Raw genomic sequence first — 21,416 nt, 5'->3', positions numbered from 1 at the left:
TGATGTAAGCTGGACTGATGTAAGCTGGACTGATGTAAGCTGGACTGATGTTTACATGAAAATGTTTTGTAACCGTTACTCACTTTGTGCATATGGTGTGGCAGTCTCGTTGTGATAAGTTGGGGTGTTTCCATTTCTGTGGCTCTCTTGGCTTTCTTGATCACTGTTCACAAATTTTCAAAAACGTGCCAGTAACTTGGAAATACAATCACAAAAACAAATATGAAGTTCACTGGGCAAGATGGCAGTCAAAATACAGCTGGTTTCGATATGACGATGGATCTGTCGATCTTTGTGGTGTCAGATGTTTACAATGTCTTCTGTACGTCTTGTTACGATATTACAGATGTAGGTTGGCAAAATACATTAAAATTTGAGCACTAGTTACAATATTATTGTACAAACAAGGTATAGGCCCAGCAATGGGAAGTCTTCCAAGTGGAATCATTGCAGAAATTTTCATTTACCACCTTGAAAATAAACTTCTCAGCAACAAAGACATAATAACCCAGAAAATTGTACACTACTGCAGATATGTTGATGACACATTCATTGTATACAGTGGGACTGATGAAATAGAAACTCTATTAAACAAGTTCAATAATTTACACAATAACATCCAGTTCTCCAAACAGCATGAGAAAGATAACAAAATTAGTTTTCTAGACACGACAACAAGTAACACAGACCAAACCCTAAATATCAATGTGTACAGAAAAAAAAAACAACATACAAAGACAGAGTTATTAATAAATCTTCCACACATCTCAACTCACATAAACGAGCTGCATTCAGATGCTTTTTAAACAGAGCTGCCGACTATGAGACACTATCAAATAGATTGCACATAATAACGGCTATCGCAGACATGAAAGACACATACTTTCACAACGCACAACCAAAAATGACAACAAACAATGTATCACAGCTTCCTCACACAGCATCCAACAAGTATATAACGTTACCATATTTAGGTGTCATATCAGGCAAAATATCCAAACTGTTTAAAAAACCAGACATCAGAATCACCTTTGCTACCAACAATTACTTAAAAAAGAAACTGATACATGACATCTCACATCCTAAGAGAAACTCAACAGAGCAGGAATTTATAATTTACATGCAGTCATTGCAACAAATATTATATTTGCCAAACAGGAAGAAATTTTAAAACCCACTTTAAAGAACACATCGAGTGTTTCAGACTTGGCTAACCAAATAAATCAGCTAGGGCGAAACATATAAATGAAACAGTACACATTGTTACAATAGACCACGATCTCAACATACTACATCGGAATGTGAAATGTCAGATCCCTTAATCGGGCAGGTAGGTTAGAAAATTTAAAAAGGGAAATGGATAGTTTAAAAGTTGGATATATTGGGAATTAGTGAAGTTCGGTGGAGGAGGAACAAGACTTATGGTCAGGTGAATACAGGGTTATAAATACAAACTCAAATAGGGGTAATGCAGGAGTAGGTCTAATAATGAATAAAAAATAGGAGTGCGGGTAAGCTACTACAAACAGCATAGTGAGCGCATTATTGTGGCCAAGATAGACACGAAGCCCACGCCTACGACAGTAGTACAAGTCTATATGCCTACTACCTCTGCAGATGACGAAGAAATTGATGAAATGTATGATGAGATAAAGGAAATTATTCAGGTAGTGAAGGGAGATGAAAATTTAATAGTCATGGGTGACTGGAATTTGACAGTAGGAAAAGGAAGAGAAGGAAATGTAGTAGGTGAAAATGGATTGGGGCTAAGAAATGAAAGAGGAAGCCACCTGGTAGAATTTTGCACAGAGCATAACTTAGTCATAGCTATCACTTGGTTCAAGAATCATGAAATAAGGTTGTATACATGGAAGAACCCTGGAGATACTAAAAGGTATCAGATAGATTATATAATGGTAAGACAGAGATTTAGGAACCAAGTTTTAAATTCTAAGACATTTCCAGGGGCAGATATGGACTCTGACCACAATCTATTGGTTATGAACTGTAGATTAAAACTGAAGAAACTGCAAAAAGATGGGAATTTAAGGAGTTGGAACCTGGATAAACTGAAAGAACCAGAGGTTGTACAGGGTTTCAGGGAGAGCATAAGGGAACAATTGACAGGAATGGGGGAAAGAAATACAGTAGAAGAAGAATGGGCTTTGAGGAATGAAATACTGAATGCAGCAGAGGATCAAGTAGGTAAAAAGACGGGGGCTAATAGAAATCCTCGGGCAACAGAAAAGATACTGAATTTAATTGATGAAAGGAGAAAATACAAAAATGCAGTAAGTGAAGCATGCAAAAAGGAATACAAACGTCAAAAAATGAAATCGACAGGAAGTGCAAAATCGCTAAGCAGGGATGGCTAGAGGACAAATGTAAGGATGTAGAGGCTTATTTCACGAGGGGTAAGGTAGATACTGCCTACAGGAAAATTAAAGAGACCTTTGGATAAAAGAGAACCACTTGTATGAATATCAAGAGGTCAGATGGAAACCCAGTTCTAAGCAAAGAAGGGAAAGCAGAAAAGTGGAAGGAGTATATAGAGGGTCTATACAGGGGCGATGTTCTTGAGGACAATATTATGGAAGTGGAAGAGGGTGTAGATGAAGATGAAATGGGAGATATGATACTGCCTCAAGAGTTTGACAGAGCCCTGAAAGACCTAAGTTGAAACAAGGCCCCAGGAGTAGACAACATTCCATTAGAACTACTGACGGCCTTCAGAGCTCCAGTCCTGACAAAACTCTACCGTCTGGTGAGCAAGATGTATGAGACAGGCGAAATTCCCTCAGACTTCCAGAAGAATATAATAATTCCAATCCCAAAGAAAGCAGGTGTCGACAGATGTGAAAATTACTGAACTATCAGTTTAATAAGTCACAGCTGCAAAATGCTAATGCGAATTCTGTACAGACGAATGGAAAAACTGGTAGAAGCCGACCTCGGGGAAGATCAGTTTGGATTCCGTAGAAATGTTGGAACACGTGGGGCAATACTGACCCCTACGACTTATCTTAGAAGAAAGATTAAGGAAAGGCAAAGCTACATTTCTAGCATTTGTAGACTTAGAGAAAGCTTTTGACAATATTGACTGGAATACTCTGTTTCAAATTCTGAAGGTGGCAGGGGTAAAATACAGGGAGCGAAAGGCTATTTACAATTTGTACAGAAACCAGATGGCAGTTATAAGAGTCAAGGGGCATGAAAGGGAAGCAGTGGTTGGGAAGAGAGTGAGACAGGGTTGTAGCCTCTCCCTGATGCTATTCAGTCTGTATATTGAGCAAGTAGTAAAGGAAACCAAAGAAAAGTTCGGAGTAGGTATTAAAATCCATGGAGAAGAAATAAAAACGTTGAGGTTCGCCGATGACATTGTAATTCTGTCAGAGACAGCAAAGGACTTGGAAGAGCAGTTGAACGGAATGGACAGTGTCTTGAAAGGAGGGTATAAGATGAACATCAACAAGAGCAAAACGCAGATAATGGAATGTAGTCGAATGAAGTCGGGTGATGGTGAGGGAATTAGATTAGGAAATGAGACACTCAAAGTAGTAAAGGAGTTTTGCTATTTGCGGAGCAAAATAACTGATGATGGTCGAAGTAGAGAGGATATAAAATGTAGACTGGCAATGGCAAGTAAAACGTTTCTGAAGAAAAAAATTTGTGAACATCGAGTATAGATTTAAGTGTCAGTCTTTTCTGAAAGTATTTGTATGGAGTGTAGCAATGTATGGAAGTGAAACATGGACGATAAATAGTTTGGACAAGATGAGAATAGAAGCTTTTGAAATGTGGTGCTACAGAAGAATGCTGAAGATTAGATGGATAGATCACATAACCAATGAGGAGGTATTGAATAGAATTGGGGAGGAGTTTGTGGCACAACTTGACTAGAAGAAGGGGTCGATTGGTAGGACATGTTCTGAGGCATCAAGGGATCAGAAGCAGCTTGCACAGGATAGAGTAGCATAGAGAGCTGCATCAAACCAGTCTCAGGACTGAAGACAACAACAACAACATAATAATTTAGAAAAGAGCTGGAAAATAGGCATATTGGAAGAAATGGAAATATTCATCCATGGCCACATGGGGAATAACGAGATCCTGAATGAAATGACAGACTTCAAAAATCCACATTTCTTTTCCAATTTCACTAAAGTACTCTTAGAATAAAAGATACATAACATCACATTCATATGACTCTAGCCCCAGCAATAGCTTAGAAATGTTTAAAATAAATTGTTCTTATATCATCATTTGTACAATAATATTGTAACACGTGCTCAATTTGTAATGTATTTTGCCAACCTACATCTATGATATGATAACGAGATGTGCAGAAGACATTGTAAACATCCGACATGACATAGATTGACAGATCGATCGTCAAATCGAAACCAGCTGTATTTTTACCGCCATCTTGCCTAGTGCACTGCAGATTTGTTTTTGTGATTGTATTTCCAAGTTACTGGTACATTTTTGAAAATTTGTGAACAGTGATTAAGAAAGCCAAGAGAACCACAGAAGTGGAAACACTCCATCTCGTCACAACGAAACTGCCACGCCAGTAGAACAAAGTGACTGTTACAAAAGATTTCCATGCGAACATCAGTCCAGCTTACAAAGTGACATCACCTCTTACTAGCTTTATTCTTCTGCCACAGGATAGCCACAGCATTTATGAAAAGTCTGTTTAACATCTGCATGATCCTATTGTGAAATTGTTTTTGTAATGCCATACAGCCTGATGATGAGCTATACCCTCGAAACATGCTGCACAATAAATAAATAATACATTAGTTAACAAAGTTTGTGACTGGAAGCGGTAGTTAAAAACCTTTACATAGAGCTGAGAAACCAAATATATACACAAAATTTCATCCAACTTCTGTTATGTTGTACTGTTAGAGAGAATATGTAACCATTTACAGTTAGATTAGTTAATTAATCGAACAGAAAAACCAAACATTGCTGTGAAAACACTTCCTCTTCTTCTTCTTGCTTTGCATTACGCCCTCTGTGGAACTACAGGTCAGCTCTTCATGGATTATGTTGTGTTGGCTGAAGAGCCAACATCGTGTTACTAGAGGAGGCCGAAATGCAAGGGGTTTAGGTCACGCAGGCTGGCGTGAGGAGGGAAGGACTATACTGACGTGAGGTCTGGAACATGACAAGGTATGAGAATTCAGAAAGCGGACGTAATTAGTTTGATACTTAACTTTAATCCATTAGTGATGAACGTCGCTCTTGATGGTACATGATTCACAATATTATCTGTTCAGAATACATTCATAGTAACTGAATATGGCGCCTTTCTAGGTCATAGCAAATGACGTAGCTGAAGGCTATGCTAAACTGTCGTCTCAGCAAATGAGAGAGTATGTAGACAGTGAACCATCGCTAGCAAAGTCGGCTGTACAACTGGGGCGAGTGCTAGGGAAGTCTCTCTATACTAGACCTGCCGTGTGGTGGCGCTCGGTCTGCAATCACTGACAGTGGCGAAACGCGGGTCCGACTTATACTAACAGACCGCGGTCGATTTAAATGCTACCACCTAGCAAGTGTGGTGTCTGGCGGTGACACCACAGATTACATTTTCTCAGAGCATGTTCATCTTTTCTCTACTGCTCTTTCACCGGTATTCACCGTCTTTAGTGCCAGCAGCATAGTGTATTTCTGTTAATGACACGATTATTAGAGTAGATTAACCAAATAGCTGCTTATAAAAGTAATCTTTATTTATGACAGACTGTTTTGGCTTTATCGCTATTTTCAAGTACCTGCAATTACAGTTTTGGTAAGAACAGGTATGGATACCAATGTCATTTATATTAAAGCACCTGTATTATACTCAGATCTAGAGTGATGTGATGTCCACATTATGTGGACTCTTTTATAATTGTTACTGCTTTAATAAGATGGTAAATGATTTAACAATGTTGAAAATAAAATGTTAATTACCACGTGACAGCAGTTTGATAGTTCCACTCTTACAACGCTATATATTTACAAAGATTGTGCAAATGAACAGCGATATTATTTTATTAACTAGAATTTTTTACGATTGTCTTTATTTGTTGCTTATGTTACTTCCAATTTATCCATTTTCATTTTCTAAAAATTCAATGAAATTTTTGAGATAGTACTTGTGTTTACATTTTGTGTGTTTGTTTGATATTTATTGTGGATGTTTTCTCGTGTACATATAGTTTCTAATTTTTCAAGAATGTTCATTCAAAAACCTTCTGGTATTCTGTGCAGAATCTTTAAAAGTTAAATGTATAACCTCTACCAAGATTTAGGCTAAGAACAAGAATCATTGCAGCAGTGTGTCACAGCAGTAGAAGTAGTCCATTACTGTACCATGTTGTTCGTTGGTATCACCAATCAAATCACTTGCTGACATGACTTCAGATCTTCAGTTGATCAGATCTTCAGATACAAGAAGAAGGGACCGGTTGGTAGGACATGTTCTGAGGCATCAAGGGATCACAAATTTAGCATTGGAGGGCAGTGTGGAGGGTAAAAATCATAGAGGGAGACCAAGAGATGAATAAACTATACAGATTCAGAAGGATGTAGGTTGCAGTAGGTACTGGGAGATGAAGAGGCTTGCACAGGATAGAGTAGCATGGAGAGCTGCATCAAACCAGTCTCTGGACTTAAGACAACAACATCAACAACAACAATTTATTTTGCTGGTGGGACTCACGTAAGCTCATTATTAACATTGTCCTGAACCATCAATATGTTAATCACCTTTGGTAAACATATATTAAGTGGTCAAGGTGCCACAGAATGTGCTCTATCTTATATTGTGGAACCGTGATGTCAATAGGTGAGAAATTTGAAGAGAGTTTTGAATTTCACAGATATACTTTTGGCTGAAAGGCTTTGATATCTCCTTAACAAAAATCATAAATTCCTCATTTTAAGGAGGTCATCATAATGGCCACAAATTGTGAAAGCTGTGGGCATCGCACCAACGAAGTGAAATCAGGAAGTGCTATCGAACCGAAAGGTGTTCGTATAGAAGTAACTATTTCTTCACCGAAAGACCTCACTAGAGATTTGCTAAAGGTAATTGTCTTGCATAATTTTTATTCATTATATTAAGATAATGTTCATTTTGACTTGACATACTGCACATTATTCTTTGTAGTTACAATCAATGAAATGTCTTTGTAGTGAAGGTTACAGCATACAGTGAACTGCCAGGGGAGCCACGACTATTTTGCGGATGTGTGTGCTCTGAGTTGTTGCAGAATTTTCTCTTTTTTCCTCCGAGACTACTACTACTAGTCCTCTGACTATCTCATCTCGAGACTCTGTTGATCCCGATGTGAAGGCTTTATGTTGACGTGACTATTTCTTAGCTTCTGAATCAGATTTCTTACTTTCCTTTCTTCTCACACACTTTTGGAAAATTAAAGTGAAGTCCCCACTTTTGGGTTTGGTTAACTTTCTTTTTTTCTTTTTTCAAAATTTGTACTTAGTAAAGAATGGCAGCAAGCTCTAAATATAGGTAAATGTAAATTAATGCAGACAAATAGGAAAAGGAATCCCGTAACGTTCGATAACTCCATCAGTAGTGTAGCGCTCGACACGATCGCGTCGATTAAATATTTGGGCGTAACATTGCAGAGCGATGCGAAGTGGGACGAACGTGTAATGGCAGTTGTGGGGAAGGCAGATAGTCGTCTTCGGTTCCCTGACGGGTACCGTCATTCACTGTACATTTGAACTGCTGACAATTAATAGAGCTATATCCTTTTACGTCGGCCTCCTGACACCAGAGAAAACGTGTTTCCCAAAACAAGTGAAGTGAGTCCCACTGGCTCAGTTTCAGTGACAGACAGCGCCTGAACCTTGTCGGTTTGGGGGATCAGTACAACACCCTGCATCATCCCTGGTCCCCACCTACCCTGTTCAGTACTCCTAGGTCTACCACTGACACGCCACCCACAGTCGAGTCAATGAGTAAAGACAGGTCCTGTACTTCCTGCAGAGGAGGTGGGATCCACAGGAGAGGATAGTACTTAAGATACCTTCGGTACCGGTACCACTGGTACACGACTCTCGGGAGCTCTTCCGACACACTGATTTGCCAGCAGGTGCCAATCATTTGACAGTAGTCGAGGCAATTTCCCACTGCTTTCCAACTTCAGTCAACTCGTCCTGTGTTAGAGAACAGCATTCACAGTGGGGCTGCATTTTGGCTGGTGCAGGACAGTGAACACGTAACTTTAAACCTGCTGATTATTTTTTACATTTGTCAAGCCGAAAAAATTACTAATTCCCTATAAGAATTGCAACAAATACACAAAACAAGATTTCTGATAAGGCAACAGAAAAACCTGTGCTAAAAATTACTAAGTTCTTAAAACTTTTTGAGGTTGGTTATAGTTATTAGCTAACAAGAAAATGCAGTTAATTTACAGTTAAATGTAGAAAATATGTACTCCTTTTTTAAGGGAAAACTATATGTAACACCATATTTTAATTAGAATGTCTGCTACAGTAAGTAAATCACAAATGCTGATTTACTAGAAATTAGATTATGCACAGGACAATGATAATGTCCAAAAATTTTCAAAAATGCATGTTTGTTAGTGTTGATATGTAATGAAATTGTGATCTATTCTTTGGAAGCAACTGTCAGTCACAACTGTTGTTTTGCTGAGACATAAAGTTATTCAAAAACTCTTGTACTGGTAACTTACAAAAATATTGTTTTGTAAACAAAAATATGGTTTCATAAGTGCCCGAAAAGTCTAAAAAATGACTTATTTATCTTTACTTATACAATTAAATTAGAGAACTACTGTCTGAACAAGTATAGGCCTTCTCTTCTGAAAGAAATATCACAAATAAATTTAGGTCTACAATTGATAACAGGTGGTGTTTATTGTGGCACTCACTAATGTTCGAAATTTCGCAATATATCACTGTACAAACATTTAATAACAGTTGAAAAGATTTTGCGTGAACACTGCAAACAGAATGTGAGTGTAGAATACCAAATTGGCACACAAATAAGTGAAGTATGTGTATGTAGAAAACCAAATTGTCACACAAATTGTTCAAACATTGTTTCTCTTAAAGGAAATTCCGAAGTTTTCATTTGTATATAAATAAATGCGTAAATAGCACAGATTTTTTACTTAGCTGTTTCTGTGCCAAATTTTGTCGTCATTCCCAGCATTGATATCTTTATCTGTCACATGCTGCAATGATCAGAAGTCACCCACAAAGTTACGCATAATGTGCTTGACAGTCTGTCATGATGGTGTGCCTCAAGTTTATATGACAACTTGTTGCTGAATACCATAAGTCTAAACTGAGATCTCACTTATTGTATCACTTTTGAGTTGTGATACTCCACTAACTCCTACCTGAACAGACTCGATAAACTTCTGTGAATTGCCACACTTCAGCCGCACCTTATTTTCCTCACCGAAGAGACAGACCTCGTGATGCCGTACCAGCTTCCATTTGGAAACTGAAAACAAATACTGATCATCCGTGGTTCATCACCCTTCTACAATCTCTATCCAGTTGCTGCCATTCTGTGCTTGTTCTCTGTCTTGCACAGTCTCTAATGTGTGCCGTCAGTAATTCTGTCTTAATAAAATGATTTATTTTATTTGTTGTTGTCTTCAGTCCTGAGCCTGGTTTGATGCAGCTCTCCATGCTACTCTATCCTGTGCAAGCTTTTTCATCTCCCAGTACTTACTGCAACCTACATCCTTCTTAATCTGCTTAGTGTATTCATCTCTTGGTCTCCCTCTACGATTTTTACCCTCCACGCTGCCCTCCAATGCTAAATTTGTGATCCCTTCATGCCTCAGAACATGTCCTACCAACCGATCCCTTCTTCTAGTCAAGTTGTGCCACAAACTCCTCGTCTCCCCAATTCTATTCAAAACCTCCTCATTAGTTATGTGATCTATCCATCTAATCTTCAGCATTCTTCTGTAGCACCACATTTCAAAAGCTTCTATTTTCTTCTTGTCCGAACCATTTATCGACCATGTTTCACTTCCATACGTGGCTACACTCCATACAAATACTTTCAGAAACTACTTCCTGACATTTAAATCAATACTCGATGTGAACAAATTTCTCTTCTTCAGAAACGCTTTCCTTCCCATTGCCAGTCTACATTTTATATCCTCTCTACTTCGACCATCATCAGTTATTTTGCTCCCCAAATAGCAAAACTCCTTTACTACTTTAAGTGTCTCATTTCCTAATCTAATTCCCTCAGCATCACCCGACTTCATTCAACTACATTCCATTATCCTTGTTTTGCTTTTGTTGATGTTCATCTTATACCCTCCTTTCAAGACACTGTCCATTCCGTTCAACTGCTCTTCCAAGTCCTTCGCTGTCTCTGACAGAATTACAATGTCATCGGCGAACCTCAACGTTTTTATTTCTTCTCCATGGATTTTAATACCTACTCCGAATTTTTCTTTTGTTTCCTTTACTGCTTGCTCAATATACAGATTGAATAACATCGGGGAGAGGCTACAACCCTGTCTCACTCCTTTCCCAACCACCTCTTCCATTTCATGCCCCTCGACTCGTACAACTGCCATCTGGTTTCTGTACAAATTGTAAATAGCCTTTCGCTCCTTGTATTTTACCCCTGCCATCTTTAGAATTTGAAAGAGAGTATTCCAGTCAACATTATCAAAAGCTTTCTCTAAGTCTACAAATGCTAGAAACGTAGGTTTGCCTTTCGTTAATCTATTTTCTAAGATAAGTCGTAGGGGTCAGTATTGCCTCACGTGTTCCAACATTTCTGCGGAATCCAAACTGATCTTCCCCGATTTACTTTGGCTAAATAGATACCATCACGGGCATGTCATGAAAATGATCACAGCAAGTGCAGCTCTTCTGTTTTTATTGGTACAGTACTATGGAACTGTGGAGCTCCCAATTATAAGACGTTATGTGCACTGACTGTAAGAAATGAAATAGTTTAGCAGCATCCTACCACCCTAGTGTACAAAATGTCATAATCGTGTTTCTGTATTTATCCGATAATTTCTTTTTTTGTTCCACAGTCAGAAACATGTTCTTTAATCTTGCCAGAGCTTGACGTTGAGGTGGGCCCGGCGGCATTGGGAGGTCGCTTCACGACTGTGGAAGGGATACTTGTCGCAATGAAGGAGCAGCTGGCTGAACGCGGAGCGATGTTCGGCGACAGTGTGACTCCTGAAACCTCAGAGAAGCTCTCTGCTTTTCTTGCCCGGCTCGACTGTGTGCTAAACTGCAAAGAATCTGCTACTTTGGTTCTAGACGATCCTGCTGGAAACAGTTATATTCAGGTATGAAGCTCATGCACTACGATAACAATGTCAGTTTCCAAAGTTCTGTTGTTCCAATGTTATAATAGAAAAGAGATTCATGATAGGAAACTGTGAAGATGTGGACAGATGTGGTTCAGTATCTTTACTGACAGGTATTCTGGGAGTTGGCAATACTTTGTGGAGGATGGAGGTTATGTGTACTAAAGTCTTGGAATATTACCAAAAATACAATGGGCATGGTTTACCATGGTCATTTCATTACTAGTTACATAGAGTGAGCTACCATTTCTGCATATTTGTGGAGCAAAAATTGAAATATGTAACTACATTTAAATTTTAGCGTACTTGAAATTTCAGTATCTAAAAGCTCCAAAACCCAAGAGAAGCTTTATATAAAATTTGCTTTTACACCCAGTTAGCTTATATATTTAACTTGTAGTTAGAATGTCTCTTAAGAAGATTTCAGTGCTGTATTGAATCAGAACCTTTCAGTTATTAGTGGATCACATAAAAAGGTTTATTACAGTTGATTTAAAATATTAATGCACTTTTACTTTAGAACATTGTAAACCTGGAGAGGAACTTCCTTCAAAAGTGTAGAAACCTATACCATGTAGGACACTAGTGTGAGAAATTGAATTTTCTTGTTGCTCTTTTTTTGCCTGTCTGCTATTGAATTTCAGTTTAATGTAGTTTAGTTTGCTAGTTACAGGCAGTGGGGAAAGTGGGAGATGTTTGAGGGGTGAAATGTGATTGGTATGGAAACTGGATGATGAGAAGTGCTGATAAAGAACCCACAGTATAGGGTGAGAATTTGTTACTGTGATTTGGAATTGGAAATGAGTTTTGTGGAGGGTGAAGAATGGTACTTTGCCGGCTGGTGTGGCCGAGCAGTTCTAGGTGCTTCAGTCTGGAACCGAGCGACCACTCTGGTCGCAGGTTTAAATCCTGCCTCAGGCATGGATGTGTGTGATGTACTTAGGTTACTTAGGTTAGTTAGGTTTAAGTAGTTCTACGTTCTGGGGGACTGATGACCTCAGATGTTAAGTCCCATAGTGCTCAGAGCCGTTTGAACCATTTTTTTTTTTTTTTTTTTTTTTTTAAGAATTGTGTTTTGAAAGTTTGCACATTCAGGAGATAATGCCAAAGAAAAGGAATGACTGGAGAAATAGAATATAAAAATGCAAATGAGCAGTGGTGTTCAAATGCTTAAGACTGAAACAAATGTACTGTGGAATGCGGTTCAGAATGAGAATGTAATGCTGGAAGTGGCCAATAGTTAGGGACCAATGAGCAGTGTGGGCTGAATAGGGACATGGCAGACAAAAAGGTAGAAATGTAAGATATTATCAAAGATTCAGATAAAAAAAGAGAATGAAGTCATGGAAAAAATTACCAGTACAATTATGAAATGGAGATCATGTCAGAAGGCTGACAAAGAAGTAAATATGATAAAAGTAACACTAAATTATAAATAGATAAACATTAAAAAGTAAAACTAACCAGATAATAGGAATAATCATAAACATTAAAAAGTAAAACTAACCAGATAATAGGAATAATCATATCAGTCATAGACATTGTGAGCTAATTTGAGCAGATAAGTTTACTTTTCCTTTCTTCAGATTCTCTGCATCCCTTCTTTCTCCTTATTCAATGCTTGGAGTGAGTTTTCTTCGTCCTTTATTCTAATTATGCATTTTTGAAAGGTCTCACAGTTCAAGATTTGGCTATTTCTAAATTTTTGTATGTGTCGGTTCTGCTTCAATCACATTTCCATAAGAAATGTTATTAAACAAGAAAATATACCATACATAGCATTATTTTGTCTTAGTGCTTACTGATATGTGGCAGAAAAATGAAAACTAATTTGACAATCACTGATGTTTCAGAACCTAACAGATGATTGTGGCGAAGACCACGGGCTTAAAATAACTTACTACGAAAGATCATTTGAGCAGAACGAAGAACTGGGACTGAATGATATGAAAACAGAGAACTATGAACAAGATTGAAGAGTCAAAACGTTACATTTTATGTAATAGGAATTGTTTTTTATGTATTAGTTACTGAATAAATTTGTTCATAAAATATTTTTTTTTCTCTTTTAACACACTGCAATTAACATGGCTGTGACTGTAAGGAGCGTTAGGTACACAAACAAGGGACAGCAGTAGTTGTCTCTTTCGCAGCGAGTTAGGAGAAAAAACTAACTCTGGGCCTGATCGGATCCACAGCCAGATGATCAAACATCTCTCATCTGACTACAAGCGACGTATCCTCGTCATCTTCAACCGGATCTGGTGCGGTGACGTCTTTCCATCACAATGGCGGGAGAGCACCATCATTCCGGTGCTCAAACCCGGTAAAAACCCACTTCATGTGGATATCTGTCGGCCCATCAGCCTCACCAACTTTCTTTGTAAGCTGCTGGAACACATGGTGTGTCGGTGGTTGGGTTGGGTCCTGGAGTCACGTGGCCTACTGGCTCCACGTCAGGGCAGCTTCCGCCAGGGTCGCTCTACAACTGATAATCTTGTGTCCCTCGAGTCTGCCATCCAAACAGCATTTTCCAGACACCAACACCTGGTTACCGTCTTTTTTGACTTACGTAAAGCATACAACGCAACCTGGTGACATCATATCCTTGCCACATTTTATGAGTGAGGTCTCCAGGCCCCACTCCCAGTTTTTATCCAAAACTTCCTGTTGCTCTGTACTTTCCATGTCCAAGTTGGTGCCTCTCATAGTTCCATCCATATCCAGGAAAATGGAGTCCCGCAGGGCTCTGTATTGAGTGTGTCTCTATTTTTAGTGGCCATTAACAGTCTAGCAGCAGCTGTCGGGCCTTCCGTCTCACCTCCTCTCTATGCAGACGACTTCTGCATTTCGTACTGCTGCTCCAGTACTGGTGATGATGAGCTTCGCCTACAGGGAACCATCCAAAGGCATGGCAATGGTAGTTCCAGGCATCATGTAGAGAGTGGACGGTGCCAGGCAGGACTCAGGGTTTTGTACCGATCCCTTTAACCAACAAGTTTGAGATGCTGTCTTTCACTGAAACTGAAAACTGAGCCAGTGGGATTCACTTCACCTGTTTTGGGGAAACCTATTTTGTGTGTGTGTGTGTGTGTGTGTGTGTGTGTGTGTGTCAAGGCGAGGCAAGTGCAAAAGGGTAGTGGTGTATTAATCGTTCGCAATCTGTACGTTCTGGAAATGATGGTACCTCTGAGGGAAATGGCAACAAGGGACAGGAAAGAACACAAAGTGTGCTCAGTGTGTATGTATAGGGATCTCAATCAACGTATTGAACAGGCTATTTCAGCGGGCATTGATGGAACAGGTTACAACCAACTGCAGATTGTGGCACATGTTGGAACAAATGATACCTGTTGTCTGGGCTCCAAAGTCATTCTTGGGTCATTTGAGAGACTGGCAGAGAAGGCTGAGAAGACTATGCGTGCATGTGGAGTTTCAACAAAGCTCAGAATTTTCAGCATAGTCCCCAGAACTGTTTGTGGCCCTTTCGTTCTGAGTTGAGTGGAAGGATTGAACCAGGGACTTCGAAAGTTCTGTGACAATCAAGGCTGCGACTTGACAATCTAGGCCGCGACTTCCTGGACGTCCACTATAGGGTTGAGAACTGTAGGGTCAAAGGCAGAGGCAGCTACTCAGGTAGTTGACTGTGTGTGTGATCCACTAAAGGTTTCTTAGGTTAGGCAACTCTACATCCAATCTAGATAACAATGGCTGCAGGAAACCCAGAAATAACAGTGCAAGATCAGAAGACATGCCTCCCACAGATAAACTGATGAAGCATTCGAAACAAAGTGCAAGAGTTTGAAGTACTTGTGAAAAACAGTGAATCTCAAGTAATACTAGACACATAAAGCAGGTTGAAACTTGAAATTGATAGCAGTGAGATTCCTGGGAAAATTTAAGTGTATATTGAAAGGATAGGTAAATGGGAAATGGAAGTGGTGTATTTGTTGCAGTAGACAAAAAACTCATATTCACCTAGATAGAAATTGAAGCTGCATATGTGGTTTTTTGTTCAAGACTCAGTGTCAGGGGTGGGCAGAAAATGATAACTTGATCCTTCTATCACCCGCCAGACTCTTCACCTCCTGTAACAGAAAACTTCACAGAAAACCTCAGTGCACTTGTATGTAAGTTCTCCAAGCATGCTGTAACCATCAGTGGAGACTTTAATCATCCAACAATTAATTGGGAAAATTACAATTTTTTAGTGGTGGGTATGGTAAGACATCCTATGAAACCTCACTAAATGCTTTCTCTTAAAACTACTTAGAACAGATATTTAGGAACAAAACTCATGATGGAAATATAGTGGATCTAATGGCAACAAATGACCTGATCCCTTTGAGGACATCGACATCAAAACTGGTATCTGTGACCACGTGGCAATGATGATTACAAAAGTTCAAAGGAAAACTATAACAAGCAGAAAGATATATATGTTCAGTAAACTAGATAAAAAAATATTCAGTCATATCTTGATAAGATTTCAAAGTGGTGCAAAAATCTAAATATTCATAAACGTAAAATTTTGCACTTCACAAAATAAATTAAAAAAAAAAGTATCCTATGACTATAATATGAATGAGTCAGTGCTGGAATTGGCCAACTCATACAAATACCTGGATGTAACACTTCGTAAGGATATGAAATGATCACATAAGTTCAGCGGTGGGTAAAACAGGTGGTAGACTTCAGTTTATTGGTAGAATAGTGGGGAAGTACAATCAGTCCACTAAAGCAATTGCTTACAAATCACTCATGTGACCCATCCTAGAATATTGGTCAAGTGTGTGGGACCCATACCTGATAGGATTAATGGGGGATATTGAATATATACAGAGAAGGACAGCACAATTTGTCACAGGTTTGGTTAATCTGTGGGCTTAGGTCGCAGAGATACTGGAGAAACTGAAATGGCAGACTCTTGAAGACAGACGTGAACTGTCCTGAGAAAGTCTATTAACAAAATTTCAAGAACCAGCTTTAAATGACTTCTCTAGGGATATACTAACAAAGAGATAGAGGGGCTGGCCAGTACTTACCTCAGCTCAGTACAGCCGATAGATACACAAAAAACAGAACCGAAAATTTACGTTCCTAGCTTTCGGAACAAATGTTCCTTCATCAGGGAGAAGAGAGAGGGGAAAGAAAGGGAAGAAGGGAAAGTAGATTCAGTTACTCACAACCCAGGTTATGAAGCAACAGGGAAAGGAAAACGGAGGGTAGCAAGGATGGAGGCATGGTTGTCAGAGGGAAGCCAAAGATATTCTACAGTAAGTACTGTGCCAGCTTCAAACCAAAGAGGATGCATACAGAAGTAAAGAGGTATACAGTATAAAGATAAACACAACTATGTAGGATGAAAAATGCGTGAATGGCTAAAGAGGAAAGGGAAAGGGGAGAAGACTGAAGAGTAAATGGGAGTGAGGTTGTTTAATGTAGGTTCAGTCCAGGGGGATGGCGGGATGAAAGGATGTGTTGGAGTGCAAGTTCCCATCTCCGCAGTTCCGAGGGACTAGTGTTGGGTGGGAGAAGCCAAATGTCACATACGGTGTAGCAGGTTCCTAGGTCCCTAGCATTATGCTGGAGGGCATGCTCCGCTACTGGATATTGGGCATCTCCTAGGCGGACAGTTCGTCTGTGTCCGTTCATGCGTTCAGCCAGTTTAGTTGTTGTCATACCGATGTAAAAGGCTGTGCAGTGCAGGCATGTCAGTTGATAAATGACGTGTAGTTTCACACGTGGCCCTGTCTTGAATTGTGTATGTTTTACCAGTAGTGGGGCTGGAGTAGGTGGTTGTGGGGGGGATGCATGGGGCAGGTTTTGCAGCGGGGTCGGTTACAGGGGTAGGAACTGCTGGGTAGAGAAGGTAGTTTGGGAATATTGTAGGGTTTAACTGATGTTACGGAGGTTAGGGGGGTGACGAAAGGCAACTCTGGGTGGTGTGAGGAGGATTTTGTGAAGGGATGATCTCATTTCAGGGGTTGACTTGAGAAAGTCACATCCCTGGCGGAGTAATTTGTTGATGTTTTTGAGGCCAGGATAATATTGGGTGACAAGGGGGATGCATCTGTGTGCTCTGGGGGTAGGAACATTGTTGTTGGACGGGGAGGAATGTATTGCTCGGGAGATCTGTTTGTGGACAAGGTCTGCAGGATAGTTGCGGGAGAGGAAAGACCTGGTCAGGTTATTGGTATAATTGTTGAGGGATTCGTCACTGGAGCAGATACGTTTGCCACGAATACCTAGGCTGTAGGAAAGGGAGCGTTTGATGTGGAATGGATGGCAGCTATCAAAGTGAAGGTACTGTTGTTTGTTTGTGGGTTTGATATGGACAGAGGTGTGGATGTGAGCTTCAACAAGATGAAGGTCAACGTCCAGGAAGGTGGCTTGGGTTTTGGAGAAGGACCAGGTGAAATTCAGATTCGAAAAGGAGTTGAGGTTATGGAGGAAATTAAGGAGTGTTTCTTCACCATGAGTCCAGACCACAAAGATGTCATCTATAAACCTATACCAGGCCAGGGGAAGCAGCTGTTGGGTCTTCAGGAAAGCCTCCTCCATGCGGCCCATGAAGAGGTTGGCATAGGACGGACCCATCCTGCTTCCCATGGCCGTTCCCCTGATTTGTTTGTAGGTCTGGCCTTCAAAAGTGAAGTAATTATGGGTGAGGATGAAGTTGGTAAGTGTGATAAGGAACGAGGTTTTTGGAAGATCTTTGGGTGGGCGTTGGGAGAGGTAGTGCCCAAGGGCAGAGACACCATGGGTATGTGGGATGTGTGTGTAAAGGGATGTGGCATCTATGGTGACAAGAAAGGTTTCAGGTGGGAGAGGAGTGGGAATGGATTTGAGGCGTTCTAGGAAGTGGTTTGTGTCTTTGATGTAGGATGGGAGTCTGCGGGTGATAGGTTGGAGGTGCTGGTCTACCAGAGCTGAGATACGTTCTGTTGGGGCTTTGAAGCCTGCTACAATGGGACGGCCAGGATGGTTCTCTTTGTGGATTTTGGGTAATAGGTAGAAGGTAGGGGTACATGGCTCAGGTGGAGTGAGTAAGTCTATGGATGCCGCTGTGAGGCCTTGTGAGGTACCTTGGATTTTTAGGATTTTCTGCTGCCCAGTCTGGATGGAGGGAATGGGATCCTGGGAAACAGCTTTGTAGGTTGAGGTGTCTGAGAGTTGACGCAGTCCTTCTACCATATACTCCACACGGTAAAGTAAGTCAGTTGTGGAGCCTTTATCTGCCGGGAGGATGACAATAGAGCGGTCTATTTTCAGCTCCTTAATGGCACGAGATTCAGCTGGGGTGATGTTGGGGGTTGTCGGGATGTTCTTCAAGAAAGACTGGGAGGCAACACTGGATGTGAGGAATTCCTGAAATGAAATGTCTGCAAGGAATGGTTTTGGGGGAGGGGAGGAGGATCCCTTTGAGAAGGCGGTCAGAACTGTTCTAGACAGGGTTCAACACTAAGTCTAGTATTTGTGGGCTGTGTTTGAGTAGTGAAGTGATATTTTCAGTTGAGGTTCCGGGTGAATGAGAGGAGATCTTTAACCAGGGCAGTGTGGTTGAATTTAGGCGTGGTGCTAAATGTTAAGCCTTTTGATAGAACAGATGCCTCTGGAGGAGAGAGGGATCTGGATGAGAGGTTTAGAACTGAATTGGGACTGGTGATATGTGGCATTTGACTGTGGTTATAGTTGAGATTCGGTCTGTGTGGGGTATGTGCTGGGATGGGGAGATTGAGTAGGGTGGCTAGGCTAGGTTTGTTGGCTATGAGGGGGGTTTGTTGAAGGTTCTGTTGTGGTTGGTGTTTGTGAGGGATAGGGAGAGGGACCCCACTTCTTAGGTGTTGCACTAGCACTGTGGATAGTTTTTTCAGGTGGTGTGTGGCATGGAACTCAAGTTTGCAGCTGGCTTCTAGGATGATGTTCCTGAGTGTGTTCTCCAAGCAAGGGTTTGAGAGGTGGAGGACTTTGAAGAGAGATAGGAGCTGTTGGGAGTGGTGGTTACATGAAGTGGTGTAGAGATTCAGGACAAGTCGGGTAAGGGCTAAGGATTGAAGGTTCTGGAAGTCCAGGAGAGACTGGTGGAAGGAGGAATTGCACCCAGAGATGGGAACTTTTAAGGTAAGCCCTTTAGGGGTAATTCCAAAGGTTAAGCAGGACCGGAGGAAAAGTATGTGGGATTGCAGTTTGGCTACAGTGAATGCATGTTTCCGGAATGAATGTAAATAATGTGGTATAGGATTAGGGTACATAGTGGGTAACTGGTGGGTAGGGAAATTAAATAACTAAAGTTGAAATAGTAATCATAAGAAGGAATAAAACACGGAGGGAAGCACGAGAAGGAAAGAAATTGTGTTGGTAATGTTCAATACCAAAGGAAGACCACTAAATACGAAAAATACGGAAAAAGTTGACCAGACCAAGCAAGTATGTCCAGATCATGGGAAAAGAACACACGTTGCTCAAAAACAGAGATCGCGCGTGCCGCAAAAGAGATCGCGCGTGCCGCAAAAGAGATCGCGCGTGCCGCAAAGAGATCGCACGTGCCGCAAAAAATATCGCGGGTGGTGCAGAAATGTCCCAAAAAAATTTTCCTGTGGCAGAGAAAGATAGCCAATGGCACAAAAATATCGCCAGCAACAAGAAATCGATGGAAATGGATGATACTGGTAGGTGTGGAAGAGATTGTTGGCAGTGATTGTTGGCTGGAAAACAGCGAATAACGAACGTTAAAACTATGGAATGTTAAATAAATAAATCAATAAATAAAAAAGAGAAGTGGACTATAAACGGAACAAGATAATAGGAGGAAGATGAAACTAGCACAGTTGGTGACGAAAATATTTATTTATGTATATATAAAACACTGAAGAAGAGAAAGTGTTAAGATGACATATGTAAGGGATAGCTAACAAAAGGGACAAAACAATGAAGTATGTGGACCATATAGGTGATCTAAATGATTAATGGAAAATCTCATATAAAGATGTGAAACAAATACTAACAAAGAGAGAGAGGGGCTGCCTAGTACTTACCTCAGCTCAGTACAGCCGATAGATACACAAAAAACAGAACTGAAAATTTAAGTTCCTAGCTTTCGGAACAAATGTTCCTTCGTCAGGGAGGAGAGAGGGGGAAGAAGGGAAAGTAGATTCAGTTACTCACAACCCAGGTTATGAAGCAACAGGGAAAGGAAAACAGGGAGGGTAGCAAGGATGGAGGCATGGTTGTCAGAGGGAAGCCAAAGATATTCTACACTAAGTACTGTGCCAGCTTCAAACCAAAGAGGATGCATACAGACGTAAAGAGGTATATAGTATAAACATAAACACAACTATGTAGGATGGAAAAATGTGTGATCCCTCACAAACACCAACCACAACAGAACCTTCAACAAACCCCCCTCATAGCCAACAAACCTAGCCTAGCCACCCTACTCAAACTCCCCATCCCAGCACACACCCCCCACACAGACCAAACCTCAACTATAACCACCGTCAAATGCCACATATCACCAGTCCCAATTCAGTTCTAAACCTCTCATCCAGACCCCTCTCTCCTCCAGAGACATCTGTTCTATCAAAACACTTAACCTTTAGCCCCACGCCTAAATTCAACCACACTGCCCTGATTAAAGATCTCCTCTCATTCACCCGGAACCTCAACTGAAAATATCACTTCACTACCCAAACACAGCCCCCAAATACTAGACTCGGTGTTGAACCATGTCTAGAACAGTTCCGACCGCCTTCTCAAAGGGATCCTCCTCCTCTCCCCCAAAACCATCCCTTGCAGACATTTCAGGAATTCCTCACATTCAGTGTTGCCTCCCAGTCTTTCTTGAAGAACATCCCGACAACCACCAACATCACCCCAACTGAATCCCGTGCCATTAAGGAGCTGAAAATAGACCGCTCTATTGTCATCCTCCCGGCGGATAAAGGCTCCACAACTGTCGTACTTGACCGTGTGGAGTATATGGTAGAAGGACTGCGTCAACTCTCAGACACCTCAACCTACAAAGCTGTTACCCAGGATCCTCACAAG

At 40.7% G+C, this 21,416-nt stretch overlaps 1 protein-coding gene across 2 annotated transcripts in view; it reads left to right on the top strand.

Moving 5' to 3' along the window:
• Positions 1 to 13,398, top strand: part of LOC126202896 (zinc finger protein ZPR1) — a 58,793-nt gene extending 45,395 nt beyond the window's left edge. For both annotated transcript variants that reach the window (XM_049936975.1, XM_049936982.1), the window contains exons 5-7: positions 6,926 to 7,086; positions 11,082 to 11,345; positions 13,220 to 13,398. In XM_049936975.1, coding sequence (XP_049792932.1) covers positions 6,926 to 7,086; positions 11,082 to 11,345; positions 13,220 to 13,342 — 548 coding nt within the window. In that variant the 3' untranslated portion in view covers positions 13,343 to 13,398. The remainder of the gene's footprint in view (positions 1 to 6,925; positions 7,087 to 11,081; positions 11,346 to 13,219) is intronic.
• Positions 13,399 to 21,416: the final 8,018 nt, after the last annotated feature.

This window comes from Schistocerca nitens, chromosome 1, assembly GCF_023898315.1.
Source record: "Schistocerca nitens isolate TAMUIC-IGC-003100 chromosome 1, iqSchNite1.1, whole genome shotgun sequence".
Lineage (NCBI taxonomy): Eukaryota > Metazoa > Arthropoda > Insecta > Orthoptera > Acrididae > Schistocerca > Schistocerca nitens.
Note: the sequence above shows the minus strand (reverse complement) of the source record. Positions and strands in the feature narration are given on the sequence as shown.